At 43.7% G+C, this 15,777-nt stretch overlaps 2 protein-coding genes across 4 annotated transcripts in view; one reads left to right on the top strand and one right to left on the bottom strand.

Moving 5' to 3' along the window:
• The window catches only part of atrx (ATRX chromatin remodeler), a 34,082-nt gene extending 28,946 nt beyond the window's left edge, over positions 1–5,136 (top strand). For all 3 annotated transcript variants that reach the window (XM_034542841.1, XM_034542840.1, XM_034542842.1), the window contains 3 exons: positions 2,326–2,421; positions 2,585–2,713; positions 3,524–5,136. In XM_034542841.1, coding sequence (XP_034398732.1) covers positions 2,326–2,421; positions 2,585–2,713; positions 3,524–3,739 — 441 coding nt within the window. In that variant the 3' untranslated portion in view covers positions 3,740–5,136. The remainder of the gene's footprint in view (positions 1–2,325; positions 2,422–2,584; positions 2,714–3,523) is intronic.
• Positions 5,137–7,753: 2,617 nt separating this feature from the next.
• fgf16 (fibroblast growth factor 16) lies at positions 7,754–12,237 on the bottom strand. The gene is made up of 3 exons (XM_034543747.1): positions 11,934–12,237; positions 10,263–10,366; positions 7,754–8,249 (listed from the first exon to the last, which is right to left on the bottom strand). Exons 1-3 carry the CDS (start codon positions 12,235–12,237, stop codon positions 8,004–8,006), a joined length of 654 nt encoding a protein of 217 aa, XP_034399638.1. The 3' UTR covers positions 7,754–8,003.
• Between the last annotated feature and the right edge of the window lie 3,540 nt (positions 12,238–15,777).

Genomic DNA, 15,777 nt, shown 5'->3' with positions numbered 1-15,777 from the left:
ACTAAAAATTATTATAAAAGCAGTAATGGTATTGGCAATACTAATTGCAATGCAACTAATAATAATGATAATAGCAGGACCAGGGTCCCGATATAACAACAATCCATGGACACCTGTGAGGATAGAAAGCACAGACTCCAGAAAAGGAGTAAAGCTGGTAATGTGCAATAATGGTGAATGAATTCATAGGAGATAGAGAAAGGTGGGCGTCATCAGGGCCGTGGCAGGAAGCAGGACCGGCTCCAGACACAACCACGATCCATGGAAACCTGTCAGGCGAGAAAGCACAAAGACAACGGGGAAGAAGTAGAGTTAATGATGCGCATTAATGGGCCATGCATTCTTACAATAGGAGAGAGGAGCTCAGCCTATCCTAGGGTGTCCCCAGCAGTCTAGGCCTATAGGAGCATATCTAGGGGCTGGACCAGGGCAAGCCTGCCATAAGTGCTATCAAAGAGGAACGTTTTAAGTCTGCTCTTAAATGTGGTGACCGTCTGTCCCCCGGACTGAAAGTGGAAGCTGGTTCCACAGAAGAGGAGCTTGATAACTGAAGGCTCTTGCTCTCACCCTACTTTTTAAGTCTCTAGGAACCACAAGTAGCCCCTCATTCAGTGAGCGCAGCTCTCTAGTGGGGCAATATGGTACTATAACATCAGTTTTGTTGTGTTTAACATCAGGAAGTTGGAGGTCATCCAGGTTTTTATGTCTCTTAAGACATGCTTGAAGTTTAGCAAACTGGTTGGTTTCATCTGGCTTGATCGATGTAAAATTGAGTATCATCTGCAACAACAATGAAAGTTTATGGAGTGTTTTGTGATATTGCCTGAAGGAAGCATATATGGTGAATAAAATTGGTCCAAGTACAGAACCTTGTGGAACTCCGTGATTAACGCTGGTGGTCATTGAGGATTCACCGTTTACAAATACAAATTGAGATCGATCTGATAAATAGGATTTAAATCAATTTAGTGCGGTACCTGAAATGCCAATCGAATAGGATGTCATGGTCAATGGTGTCGAACGCAGCACTAAGGTCTAACAAGATGAGAACAGAGGAGTCCTTTTATCTGATGCAATTAGGTCATTAGTCATTTTCACCAGTGCTGTCTCTGTGCTGTGGTGGTTTCTAAAAGTCCTCAAATAAACTAATATGTAGAAAGTCATATAACTGATTTGTGACTTCTTTCTCAAGGATCTTCGAGGGGAAGGAAAGGTTAGAGATAGGTCTGTAGCCAACACCTCTGGATCAAGAGTGGGCTTCTTAATTACAGCTACTTGGAAAGACTGGTACATGACCTGTTAGTAAAGACAGATTGATCATATCTAGTAAATAGGTGCTCATTTAAGGTAAATGGTAAATTCTTGAAGCAGCCTCGTCGGGATGGGGTCAAAGAGACAGGTAGAAAGTTTAGATGTAGAAAAAATTGTTGAAGTTAATTGCTTATGGTCAATAGGAGACAAGCCATCTAAATATGTTTCTAAGGTTACTCTATTTGAGGATAGATCGGTACTTGTTGAGGGCAGGAGATTATTAATCTTGCCTCCTTAATAGTTATAATCTTATCCTTAAAGAAGTGCATTAAGTCATAACTAATTCTATAGGAATACACAACTCTACAGAGCTGTGACGGTCAGCCTGGCTACAGTGCTGAAGAGAAACCTGGGGTTGTTGTTTTTCTCTATTGATGAGTAATAATCGGCTGCTCTGGCATTACGGAGGGCTTTCTTATGTTTTAAGACTCTCGCCAAGCTAACCGAGTATCTTCTTGTAAATTGGTGGAACGCCATATGCTTTAAAGCTTTTGCAATGTTTACTTATTATTTTTTTGGGGTCAGCTGTAGCTCATGGGGATGAGTGGTCGTCCCGTGACCACAAGGTAGCCGGTTCAATCCCCGCTCTCCCCATAGTTGCATGTCGAAGTGTCCTTGAGCAAAACACTGAACCCTCAGTTGCTCCCTGGGCGCTTCACTGCAGCCCACTGCTCCTTAATTACTAAGGATGGAGGGAAGTGGCATTCCATTTTAAAGCTGTAAACACCGGCTATTTTTGCAACTTCAGCGTGGATGATTGTGATGTTTATTGTAACGTCAGCTATATCTCACATTTGTGTGGGACCACAGCAGAGAGGCGCCAGAGTAGCACAGCATTGATTTTAACCACAATAGGATTTGAAAAGAAAAAACTGATTCTGATCATTTAAATAATAATAATCTGTCAACCCCCAGTAAATGTGTGTCTCTTAATAGGCACAATTATGTACCCACCACACAATTGCTTTTGGTAAAAATGAGAAAAGCTAACTGTTCTTCCTCATTTGTCTTTAGGACCTTATAAACCAGGGACGACAGAAAGTCATTGAAGCAACAAATGCACTGAAGACTCTGGCACGGGAGTCACTGGAAGATGCCATCGCCAGACTGGTGAGTGTCTAAATCAGTCTGTCAATGAAGATGTACTTCATACCTTTTCTTGGAGATTAATCTTTATTTGTCCCAAAGAAGTGCTTTTAATGAGGTCACATTTGGGGTGATTTATAGTTGTTGTGGTGGTTAACATGTGTGGGCTTTTCCTCTGTGCCCACAGTGGAAGGAGAACCCAGCACTCACAGAGAGTCAGGTCCAGTCCATGGCTCTGGGTCAACAGGCCACTCTGGAGGCGGAGATCAAGCTCAGGGAAGCCACGTACCGGGACGTCTTGACCAGGCAGCAGACGGTAAGACCTGCTCTGTGTACGAGTAGCAGCTGATGGCTAAAAGACTGCTCTCACCATTTTATTAGCAAACAAGGTTTAGTTATGAAAACTAAATGGCAGCAGGTAGAACTGGCTATTTTTACAAAATCAATATTTGTTTTATAATTTAATGTTTAATTTATGGTGCTTAGAGATGCGTATATGTTAGAAAATGTGATTGTATAATAGTTAGTTCCATAAACACCATGACCAAGCCAATGGAAGCATTTGTTCATTCGCTCTTTAAGAACAATTTAATAAGTTCAGAAAGTTGTATAATCTAAATGAAATGCAGTCTGTTAGAACCAGAAGGGAACAATTGTATTTGCATATTAAAACCTAAATCTTGATTTATGTTTAGTTACACATCACAGCTTCTCTGTATTGCCCTCTCCTTACTCAATACTTTCACCTGCACACGCTAATAAGTTGGATCTCAGTATCTGTTTTCTGGCTTTAGCTATGAATACATAATTTCTTAATTTTCTTGGCTGCATAGCATTTGCTCGCTTGTATTTCATTTATACTGTCATAATATTATACCTTTTTTAGTGATGTTTTTTGTCATATCTGGCGCAAGTTTTAGTGTGTGTGTGTGTGTGTGTATATATGTATATGTGTGTATATGTATATATATGTGTGTGTATATGTGTGTGTGTTGTGGTTTTCATGCCTCTTAGCTTCCCATGTACTTTGGACATGAGAGATCCTTATTGGTCACGCAATATTAATTTAATTATAGTTGTCTGTTCGTAGTAATTTTAAATGTCCCACTATATTTGTGTCTTCCAGCTGATGATGTACGTGCAGAAGCTGATCACCAACAGGAAGGTGCAGGAGCAGCAGCTGGCCATGGCTAACCAGGCCAGCTACCTGAACCAGCTGGCCATGCAGAACGGCATGATGGGAGGTGGCGGGCTTAGTCAGATGGACCTGGTGGGGCTTTACCAGCAGCTCCACGGCCTGGGAGGCATGGGCAAGAATCCTGGGCCCTCCAAGGGCCTGTAGGTCAGAGGGACTCTTCCTCAACAACACCCCCACCCCCGCTCCACCCACTCAGCTAGCTGGCTCCCGGTGGGCCAGTCCAAGAGAGGCCCAGTTCTGTGACAAACGCACTGTGACATCACTGCTCAGAGCTCAAAGCAATCTGGTGCACCATGCAGAGGGTGGAGTAGTTTTGAGACTAGGCTGCTGTCCACTGGCGCCTCAAGTGGGATAGATTCTCAGTTCTTTATTCTGTAGTTCACTGAGAGAAGGTGGAATATAGTGTATAAGTGACTGTGTCAATTAGGCATTTCAACAGGACAAAAATGTATATACCGCCTTAATGTTATTCAAGTTCTATATCTTCATTTTTCATGTATTTAAAGACAAACACATTTTAGCCCCAATGCTTTTAAGCATTGTACTGTTTTTCTCTTGGAAGAGGGTGTCCTTATGATTTAACTTCAGTTTTTTATACCGTTTTAAATGCCGAAGTAAACCTGAGTGGGACCAGTGTCGTTGGTGACAGGACTCTCTGATGTAAAGCACGACGTGATTATTAGCCCCAGTAGATTCCTTCACAAATATCTAACAAAGCAGACAGCTGACGGTGCTGCTTAGTCCTGCTCTTTTGGGGGTTTAGAAGAAATTGATAAGTAAACAAAAACAGAAAAAAATGATGGCCTTATAATCATTTCCTAAAATAAGCTCTAAAGATTTGAGATTTGTTGAATCTTTTCTATTTTGCTTTTTAAGTGTTTACATTAGTTGTCACTGAACATGGTAATGGAATGCTTGTGTTGTTCAAAACTGCCTGCCCGATTCCTATGACCCTTTTGTAACATCATTCTCATTGTCACGTGTTGTCTAGCATAGCACTGTGCGTCCTGTCCATTGTTTATGTTCCACTTGTGTTGATCCCAAGTTTGGGTGAGTGACTGGATCTCACAAAGCACAACCAGTTCAGCCAGATATCACGGGGCCCAAATCTTTTCCCTTTACATTGTCTGTCAAAGTCAGATGTATGTGTTTCACGCTGGATTTGACAGAGTAAAGAAGGAAATCTTATTATATATCTGGTTGATTTGTGTCTTGCTTTGTGAGAAATGCCTTCTGGACACTAGTCTCAGCAGGCATGCAACCAGACTATCTGTATTCTACTTTGGCACATTTTTGCTTCTAAATGCTTAAACTGGTGTAGCTGTTAATCAAGAGGAATATGTACATTTCTCACAAAGAGATGTGTCTCTAGTTGGCTCCTGTGTTTGCACAAGGTGTATTTCATAAATGTAAAGAAACCTTTTTTCCCCTCTAAGAATGTTTTTGTGTTAGCAAATACACCAACATGATTTGCCATGAATCTGATCTGCTATTATCTTGATAAGTATTTAATATAACATTTAATAAAGTGACCAAAAGAATGAGCGACTCCTGTGTTTAAGTCATTTTGTATTTAAGGACAGAACTACTGACCGATGTTTGTCCGTGCGTCACACTGACTGAATTAAGGGGAATGTTGGTCGTTCTGGTTAGCAACACAAAGGTGTTCATGCACCTGTGTGATTACATGTCTACTGACTGACCCATGGTGGATTTTGAGGCTTGTACAAATGTTGGTAGTTAAGAGTTTAAAAATATATGAAAACACTTTGCCCATATTTTGGGGGACATTTTATGCCTTCTTATTAGACTGACGGATGAAGATGAGAAGTGTGTGGAATGATATGCAGCAATGTTAACTAGCCAGACTTTTATCCGGGATGTAGTTTACGGTCGGTGTTATAAACCCTCAAGACATGGACACACGCAATTCATGTTTCTGATTTTGGTACCATTACTTTTATTATAAAATTGGGATAAAGATGTGTTATTAGTGGGACATTTTTGGATAGTACAATAGAAATGTCAGTGTGAGCCAGCTGTCTCCCCAGCTTCATATTTATGGTATTGATCTCCTCATCTAATGCCCTGCAAGAAAGCAAAGCCTATTTCCCAAAATGTAGCGCTCTTCGTTTAATAGCTGGAAAGCAGATAGCTGATACATCCGGAGGCAGTGTCCCTGTATTTCACACCCTCCCACAGCACTGAGTGCCTTTTGTCCCACTCTCCCTTCAATCTTTCATCTATTTTCCCCCTCCTGGTATTGTTTTCATTTCTCAGTCTGCCAGGGTTTTCCCCTGCATGTCTTTGACTTTTCCATTCCCTCCCCCCCCAGGGGAGCTTGCTCTCACAGCTTACAGATATGTGCCAGTGGAGAAACATTACAACTATTGCAGATGTTGAAATGTTGATCTCAGCCCCAGATTACCACCACTCCAGGTTTGCGGCACATCACTGCTGGTTCTCCGTGCAGCTGTGTCTGTCCATTGAAAAGTCTGGACGGCACTATGGTGCAGTCTGTAAGGCCCCTGCAATGAACAACCAATCACTGCTCTAAATCCATGCTGATGTGTAAAGCCAATTAGGAGCCGGGATCCAGTTGCACAAGGAATCAGATTTTGTACGGTGGCTGTAGGCTGACTGAGATCTTGTGGAGACAGAGAGGGCTGTGTACTGTGCACAGTACTTGCTAAAGGATTTATGAGGGCAAATCGGCATGGGATTGTATCGTGTTCTCCTCTGGGGAAGAAAAATCTGCAGTATCTTTTTACTTCCATCTTTCAGACAGCGGGGCAAAATGCCATGCAGTTATTGCTTTTTAAGACATTACGTTTGAGGTATTTTAATAACGATGAGCGTCTTGCATCAACTTATCATATAACTAAGTGAACTCTAAATCGTTTTCGTCCAGACAAAGGAAAGCTAGTAAACTGGGTGGTTTCATTTTCAGGTGAAAACCACAAATGTCGCTTGAGAACAAGTAAAAGGATCACCGATGTCATTTAACTTTGTCTTCTGGGGGCCGTGGATGTCTGTACGAGACGTGATGGTAATCCATTCAACTGTTGTTAAAATATTAGTCTGGACCAAAGCCCGACTGGGCAACATCATCCTCCTGTGAGCCATTCTGAAAATCAAAGTAAAGAAATGCAACATTCACATAGATTCAATATCTGGTTTTAATTTGTACATCAGATTTTTATCCAAGCAAAAATAGTCTCTCACAATGAGTTCTCAATAGCAGGACAATTTTATTGTCATGTTCATTGCATTTTTGTGTGTGTAATTTCAGTAGAATCTACAGTCCAGATAACTTCAAGATCATTACAAAATAGAGTCTTTGCAATAAATAAATATATAGATTTATATTTATACTTTATATGTAGAAAATAAATATATTGTACATCTCATAAATAGGATCGACCTCAGCTGCTTGCATTTTTCGTAATGTTCCTGATAACATTACAAGTCACCACCCTTTTAAAAAGCCCATCGCATTTCTTTACAACCACAGTCAGAGAAGTGCTTTTGTCCCGAGCTTAATCGCTTGTTCTGCATGCAATTCCTACACAACGCCACTTAATATTTTTTATTTAAATGTGATGAATGAGATCGTTGGACTCTGATGATTACAAGGGAGACCAAGTGAGCCTACAGCTGGGACCGGGGATGTGCAGTAAGTGCCCTTTCATCTCTCGCACACTCTTCTTAGAGATTTTATTCCCCGCTTTCATCCCTGATTTTGGAGTCGACTTAATAAAACTCCAGGTCGCCTTGTCTCACAGACATTCTTCTTCTTTAGTATTGGTCTATCCCGACCTGCCATTTAACATGCATGTAAAACATAGACCTTCTCATATCTGTCTCTGTGTATGCGGAATGTGCACTTTCTTACAGTTAACTGTATAGTACATGGCAAATGCACAATGTGAAATCTGCAGTGCTCTCCATCATTTTGGTCTCCTAAAAGTCCCTTCTTTGTGTCCTCAGTCAGCCATTCACCCCACACCGCCCCCACACACACACACACACACACCCCCCACCCACCAGCTTAGTGCTACTCAAACCCATTTGTCATCGCATGTCGCTTCAGTATCTACGCATTTACCTCATAAAAGTGGTTATTTAGAAAACATGGCACCTGATTTTGATCAGCAGGGCGGGCATGCGGGCCTCCTCCGTCCTTGCAGTGGTTTTACAAGATACCCCCACCCATACGGACATCCAGGAACATGCACAATGTTTATGTCAGTGCTTGGCAGTGGGCCGAGGCGCAAACAGAGTGACCTCAGGGGGAGCTGAGGGTAAACAGTTATGTACCACGTCCAAAATATCTTTCCCCCTCCTCTTTTTTATTTGTTATTTCTGTTCCTCTGAATGTAACCAGTTCTCTAACTGTAGGCACTGGTCACCTGTACTGGAATAGTTCCCTGTACGCCTGAGGGATCTTTTCAATCTCTACGGGCCTGGGTAAGAAGTGGGTAAGTTTCTGGTGTTTTTTAGTCCTGTTGCCCTCCCTGGGCGAGCCATCTTTGTTTAGGGCCACGTAGTAGAAGCGTCCAGTGTCTGTGTGCTTGTACAGAGTTGAAGCGTAGGTGTTGTACCAGTTTTCCTCAAACTGCTCCCTGAACACGCATTCTGCTGTCAGCTTCTTCTGCGGGAGAGAAAACAACACATCCGTCATTTGCTGAAGTCCTGCTCACAATGCCACCGAGTGAGAGAAGAAGGCAATTGGCAGCCGAAACATGATTTTACAGACATCAAAATGCAGCTGAAAACGAAATGGATGAATGCCGCTTTGCATGCAGATTGCTCTCTTCCTGATGAGCTTGTTTGTGCATTTGATTACATGTTGCAAACTTCACCTGAAAGCTGAAATGAACCCGTAGAAACTCGTTATGGCAGGTGCTCATCATGACAAAAGAGGGGAAGTCATTACGAGCTGCTTTCCACTTTACACGCCGCACTCATTCCTCAGACCTGTTAACCTCTCATTGTGCATGGAGAATTATTCCCCTTCCCCGTGATGCAACAAGAACAGTGAGCAGGCGTACAATCTTCTCTCTCTCTCTCTCTCTCACACACACACACACACAGGCGCACACACAGCAGCTCTCAAAGCCTCGGTCTCCACTGACAGAGCTGCATGAGCTATGGCTGCGGGTTCAGTAGTTGAGAGTGTGCTGGCTGAGTGAGTGTGTGAGAACAATAAGAGACAGCAGTGCTTAGAGCCGCTGTCCTGCCAAGACCAGTCAGTCATGCAGCAAGAGGGTCGAACCTGAGTCGAGTCAGGGCTATCGCCCAGGAACGAAGGCCACATGGCGACACCCTCTTTCGAGGGTGTCGCCATCTCACTCTCTCCCTCCTCAACACGAGGACAAATGTTTTTGGTTAACAGGATGTGGATTTTGTTGAGAAGCTGTCAGGCTCTGCTTGGCTGCGGCTATGTGGGGAAGCTGTTGTCTGTAAACACAGCCCTGAGGGCACATGACCGGGACAGCTCCATCCTAACACACACACACACACACACACACACACACACACACACGGTTGTGGGACGGAAGCACCCTTCTACCTGCTCCCCTCCCCCTTGCACTTCCTGGCCTCTTAGCTCCAGACAGACGTGTCTGAAGCTCCCTCTGTCAGTCAGGTGACTCAGTCAGGTGTGCAATTACCCCCACCCCCACACATCACTGACTCCCACCATCACCCGGCCCCCCTGCCCCAGGGTCAAAGCTCCAGGATGCCAGACTCTGATAGCACACGGTAACAATATCTGCACTTTCAACATAATGGCCGTGCTTTAAAGTAGCCTCTGTTCAAAATGTTTAGAGCCAGGGGGAGTCTGGGCCCTGAGAGGCCCTCAGGTATTGCCCTGGGACACCTGATACAGGTAACCCTCACATACTTCCCCTTCATTGTCTTTATCTCTTCCCTTTCCTCTCTCCCCGTCCCCAGATACCAACCACGAATGACAGAAAGTCAGCCAGGAGGACATTAACCTAAATGTTCTCCTGATACTACAATTTCTGTGGAAAAGCACAGAATATTCTTTTATACTTAACACTGCAGTCCAAACTTGAGTCCAGCTCTGCACAGAGAGGTAATCTCCTAGATTCCCCCACTGCACACATCCAGAGTGACTCCAAACATTCCTGTCTCCACTTTAGGGAAAAATGTAAATATTTCTGCATATCTCAAAAGTAAATTAAGAGGTTGGTTTGCTCTCTAAAGCTGCAAAATCTACTTGAATCCCTTTACATGAAAAACAAGTGAAGTAAGTTTCTTCTTCCGACTGTTGTTTTCGGTCCTTATTTATTGGATATTCTATTTATTAATTTCCCCGTACGGAAGGAAAACCGCAGGAGAGGGAAGTATGTGACGGAGAGTGTGAGACTCTATAAAAGAAACATTCTTGTTTTGTCTCACGGTTTTCCCCATTTGCCATACGGGAACCGTGATAACAAACGGACTCTCAGATTGCTCCTGAAAACTTATTTTTGATAGCTCAGTACTGACGTGTATTGTAGGAAGAAAAAAAAAGTTTGATTTTCTGAGTGGCCGTAAAATAAGTCGCATGTGTCGAGTGCCAGACTTGTTGTGAATGAGACCCTGGGCTGCATGATGAGGGCGGGGTTGTACATGAGAGGAGGTTCTTTTGACTCACCGACCCATAGAGCTCTCCTTTCTCATTCATCCCGAGGTAAAGTCCAACGTCCACCCCTCTGATGCTGACCAGACCCACTGCCAGACTGATGAACTCCAGGATACCTGAGGTCAAACACACACAATACCAAACAAGAAACAGTCAGTAAGCCCACAAACAGACACCTCTCCACAGCAACAAGTGTCCTCCATTTATGAGACAGCAGACCAGTCACCATCAGTTGACTGCTTTTGGGAGCTTTAGTTTTGCTTTGCTGATCATTGTCACGTTATATCCTGCAATGTGCTTTTGAGCTCTTATTCCTATGTGTAAAAAAAACAGCTTGCATCTTTATTCTACAATTGCAAATAGCTGTTTTAAGGCCACTACATAACTTATGTTGTCATTGCAGAAAAGACACATGCATGGACTGGATGCATCAGAGAAAGATTTATTTGATTTCCTAGCTTGCTTTTTAAAGTCTGGTCTCCAGAACAGACATCAATCATAAAATAGGTTGTGGTGCCTATAAATGTCTGCAACCTGTCTTTGGGACTTCCCAGTGGCTACTAATACAGACTTAGGAGCCACTTTTATGAAGCGGAGATTTGGGTAAGTTGTTTGGTGGGTTGCTGACTCACTGGAAGTTACAGTAAAGTGAACATGCACTTCAAAGGCAGGGAAACAACCAGTCAAATGAAAAGCTATTGGCTGTTGTGATGCAGAGGTTAGTCAGAGGATCCAGCTGGCTGTGCTGGCAGAGGCCGCTTTACAGCCACCTGGTCCCCATCTCTGCGACCTCATGTGATGCCAGAGGATGACAGAGAAGATCCCTCTAATTTTTGTGTGGGGTGAAGAGTGTGTTTCATATCCCTCTAATCAAAGCCATATCTTCCTTGCAGCTCTGACAAAGACCTTGCATTTGCAAACTAAGTGAAGCCAGAAACAAACACGCAGACCACCCATCCCTGTACACCGGCTTGTTTTGGCTGAAGTCTGAACATTAAACCTTCCCTGAATTCCGCATTGGTCATGCTTTAATTTAGGGTTATTCGGCTCTTTCCGCAGCGAGCGAGCCGGCCTGCACCTGCGAGATGACTGCATGGATATGAGGCGCGAGACATGTGCGCGTACGCCCCTGACCTCGTCTTGTTTATCGTTCTCCCGCGAGCCGCACCTCGCTCCATTTACATTAATGATACCAAATCTTCAGAGCTGAGCGCGCGCGCGCGCTGCAGTTGTTGCTTTGACCGCGAGACGCGCACGCGCTGCTTGTTTGCGCCTTCGGAGAGACACCTGCTCCCTGCACGCGCAACGGGGATTGTCAGGAAAAAAAAGGTGTGTGGCTCTGCTTTGCTGCGCGCCAGGTGACAGTGACGCACGAATGAGTATTCACTGGGGATGTGCGACAGGAAAAGCCTCTTAATTACCCCCCCCCCCCCCTCCCTCACTCAAAGTGTTATAGCCTAAAATATGTATTTCAAAGTGTAAATTTACATTTTGTAAATTGATCATTGTTTTCTAGAGATTACTAGATGTCAATACCCCTCTCTAACAATAATTGCGTGTAATAAATCGTTGATGGTTAGTTCATGAACAAAATAAAATCTGTCAGTGGTGATGGCCAAATGATGTGACATAATCTTCCATACTTAGAATTTATAAAGTTAAATACTCCAGAAATAGCCTCACCAAATCTGCTGTGGTCTTGTCTAGTCCCATGCACAGTCCCATTGGGGAATATCTCCAGCTGAAAGCCGGTTCTGCAGTAGAGCTGCCGTCGCCTCAGGATCCCTTTGAGGTGCCCGAAATCCGTCGGCGACCCCCGCTGCAGCCTCCCTTCAATCTGCCCCAGCCGCTCATTCAAGCCCGCTGGAGGCTCCGGTTGGGGCATACTCCCGAGCGCAGGAAAGCTTTGTAAATCCAAGTCGAGTGTCCCCAGAAAACTCCCGACCTCTGCCATAGTGTGCACAGCTGTCACATTAAGCGACAGCATTTAAAATGTTCGGTGATTCAAGCAGGGAGAAAAGTTTACACAAGTCCAACGCGTACCCGGCGCGCCGTGCTCCTCCACAATACGCAGACGTCCGTTCAGTTTATTGGACGTCCTTTGCTATAATCAGCAGTTTGATATCTCTGTTTATCAGATGGAAAGACTCTATTATATACATACTCCCCACGCATTCTCACATTGGATATTCAAACACAAGCCACGCCTGGCTGGCATCCCTTCTTACGCGCATCAGTTTCTTCACTGAATGTGTACTTTCAGTCCAACTTTTCCCACTGATGACGCGTCTGTACTATCTCGTCGCCCCTCACGTAGAAAGCTGTATCTATCTTCCGACCAAAGCAAATCCACGTCCAGCAGAATCTTCTCCTAGCTTCTGCGCTCCGAGGCTGTCTGATAAAACCACATCGCCCATCCTCTCGCAGGGAACTCTGGCACCAGTTCGTGATGCTTTACAATGCGACACAGACGCAGAAGCAAATGTTATCATCACCCACATGGCAGTCTGACACGAACGTTACATCTATGATCATCTGTAACAACCCCTCCGCCACAAAGGCAATACATAATTTACTCTGACTGAGTTTTGGTCTGCAAAAAAAAAAAAAGAAAGACAAAAAGAAAACCACAGAGCATGAGACTAACGTGTTAGCCCACACGGTTATCTAAATAACCTGTGCATATTCTCAGAGCAATCCAACCTCCTGCACAGTGCCAACCACTGGACGTTTTCATGAGAGCATTTTCTCCACCTCCTTGCTGGAAGCAGGTGCTTCCTCGCCCCTCTGCACAACGTTTGCAATGTGCTCCAGCAGACGAGCAGCTTAACCACTTGTACTAGGAAGGGAAAAAAAGGAAAATCCGAATGTTGATGACGTGTAGTGTCAAATCTGACGGCTGCAGAGACTGTTTGGAGACATCCTGAGGGTTGTTTTAGATTTATTCTTTTAAAAACATTTATCTTCCATTATGTTGATTTAGCCCGCTTTCTTTGGTGCAAAACAACAAATAAGCTGCCGCTTAAGTTATGTTACTGGCTAATTAAGTAGATCACACAGGAGAGAAAGTGAAACACATTGTACAAATAAATATATTCATGTGTGTATATATATATATATATATATATATATATATATATATATATATATATATAGATATATATATATATATATATATATAACCACTTTAATATTATAATTCACAAGAAATGTCCCCCTGAATTTGCAGTCGTGGTGGAGGACATATGCAGATCCTTTATTGGAGTAAAAGTAACAATTGTGCATTGTAAGAATACTAGTTAAAGTCCTGCATTTGATATTTTACTAAAGTAGTAGAAGAACATGGGCCTACTCATTAAGCAAACAAGCTGATTAATGCGTCGGCTACTAGCATGTTTCTGACCAGGTGCCGATAAATTAAACATGTATTTCAGAGCATTAGGCCTCATACTACAACAAATAACTATTTGTTATGTAAAAATAAAGTGGAATAATGTCTGCCTGAGCAGAGAACGACGTTGTTCTTCCTCTGACTATAATAATCAGAGTTTCTCTGTACTTTGTGGACATAGCCGGTCCGCGATATTGTGAATCCTACGACAGCGAAGGCGTGAACGGCGCCCTGCTCTGCTTCTGATGGGCTCTGATACCCTGACCCTAACTTATCTCACGCCACATGCCTAAACCTAACCAATCAAGGTAACACGTATTGGCCAATTAGAGGCTTCCTCTGAGCAGAATTCGTAATTCAGTTGCCAGGATGGCTGCCGTCAGTGTACGTCAGAGCAGGTGAGCGTCGCCCAATGGCGAGCACTCGGCTGGCACTCGGCTGGCCCTCGGCACTGCTCTCATATGGTCGTAGCAGGAAGTGTGGCACCCACTCCAGTCCCTGCTCGGGTAAACACTGTTAGCTGTCAGCACTGTTGTTGTTTGCCCTGGAAGCGCTGTTAGCACCGTCAGCCATGTTGAGAGCCAATGAGAGGCAATAGTCATGCTCTCAATTTGTTTCGATGTAAAAACATAATCTAAAAAGTAATTAATAACTACGTTAAATATGAAAATGTAATAGTTAAAGTACACGTATAAATCACATTGCCTGAGTAAATGTCCGCTGATTTCAGGTGCGCAGTGAGCTGTGCCGCCATGCACATGAGCGGGAACACAGAGAAAGCCACAACAGAAATAATGAATAATAGGTGTAATTTATGATTGAACGGGGATTTTGCAACTCTTCTGTGCACAGTGGGGCAACAGGTCCCAACGTGTGGCTTTGAGGGGGGGAAAGAAGAACGCAGCTGTTTAGTGAAGACTTTATATCTGTGTGAAGAGCGAAATGAAAACAAACTCCAGGAGTGTTTTAATTAGTTCACTGTTCTTGAGATATCAGTGACAGCAGGATGGGTGGGAGGGGAGGGCATGATTACATCAAGAACACCGCTTAACTATTAGGCATGTTATTTTAGACCTCCTTCAAGCTGTTTCAGAAACCCCCGTCTTGAGGGGGACTTCTCTCCGCTCATCACAAGCAACAGCAGCTTCCCTGTTGAGCAATGGGAGTGATGACGGTGTCTCTCTTCCATGAATGGTGACAAATAGTATGTTAACATTACCCAAAGTCTGTATAACTGTTTTGATGTCACTGTGAGGCTTTGATTCCCCAGCGTCTTGTTTTTGGCTAATTCATCAACTTTTGTGGTGGTCGGTGCATTCTATGCATCTATTTAGAAGCAGATGTGACTTTCTTTGAGATCTCCTCTGAGTGGGTTACGGTATTATTGACCCTCCAAAGCATGCAGGCCCTTTTTTCACTGCTACTAATTATGCCACGATAAATCTTACGGATGTGTCATGGCTGCATTGAAGTTGGAGGAGGGACAGTTGCTTTCAGCTGGTGCGGGATATGAAAGGTGGTGGGGGTGATGAATGCCCATGGGCCTCAGCTTGATGAATTGGGCAAGGGGTTGACAAGGAGTCAGGGACGGTCAGTCTTTGTGCGAACAGACACCAGGGCCCTCGTTGCAGAAGAGGATGAAAGGAGGATTCGTCTCAGCAAAGGGTGGAAGAGGGATTCAAGAAAAGAGAGAGGCGGAGAAAGATAGAAAGGGAAGTGAACCAGAGTAATATACATTTAAAAGGAAACAGCCAACCCCCCTTTCTTCCCTCCTCATGTGAATGTTTGGATTTTTGCTCACTGTCCATCTCCTGTGTTCAAAACTGAAATCAATCTTAAAGGCTATTAAGTGTTAAAATTACAATCTAGAAGTGGTACATTTTGATTTGGATCTTTTTTTGTTGCTAGCTATTAGAGCGACATCTGTTGTTGGTCAGCTATATTTTATAGTTGACATGACAGATTTATGGCTGCAGACAAAAAAAAATCCAGAGTTAAAATGTTCCCATATGCTGAGAACCTGCAGAGGATATAGAAATAAAGATAATGACCTCAAGTGCACGGCTGCAGCTTTGAAGTTGCTCTCCCACGAGTCACAGCCAGAGAGTCAAAATTGAAAATGAAGTTACACTTGCA

The sequence above is a fragment of the Cyclopterus lumpus genome, chromosome 10, assembly GCF_009769545.1.
Source record: "Cyclopterus lumpus isolate fCycLum1 chromosome 10, fCycLum1.pri, whole genome shotgun sequence".
NCBI classification, from domain to species: Eukaryota; Metazoa; Chordata; class Actinopteri; order Perciformes; family Cyclopteridae; genus Cyclopterus; species Cyclopterus lumpus.
Note: the sequence above shows the minus strand (reverse complement) of the source record. Positions and strands in the feature narration are given on the sequence as shown.

Bases quoted from the DNA above. Each gene is read 5' to 3' on its own strand.
- fgf16 (XM_034543747.1), bottom strand. From the start codon at position 12,237: ATGCTGTCGCTTAATGTGACAGCTGTGCACACTATGGCAGAGGTCGGG. The intron at 10,367-11,933 runs GTGAGGCTATTT...GTTTGACCTCAG, and splicing joins ACAAGACCACAGCAGATTTG to GTATCCTGGAGTTCATCAGT. The intron at 8,250-10,262 runs GTGAGTCAAAAG...TCTCTCCCGCAG, and splicing joins AAGGAGAGCTCTATGGGTCG to AAGAAGCTGACAGCAGAATG.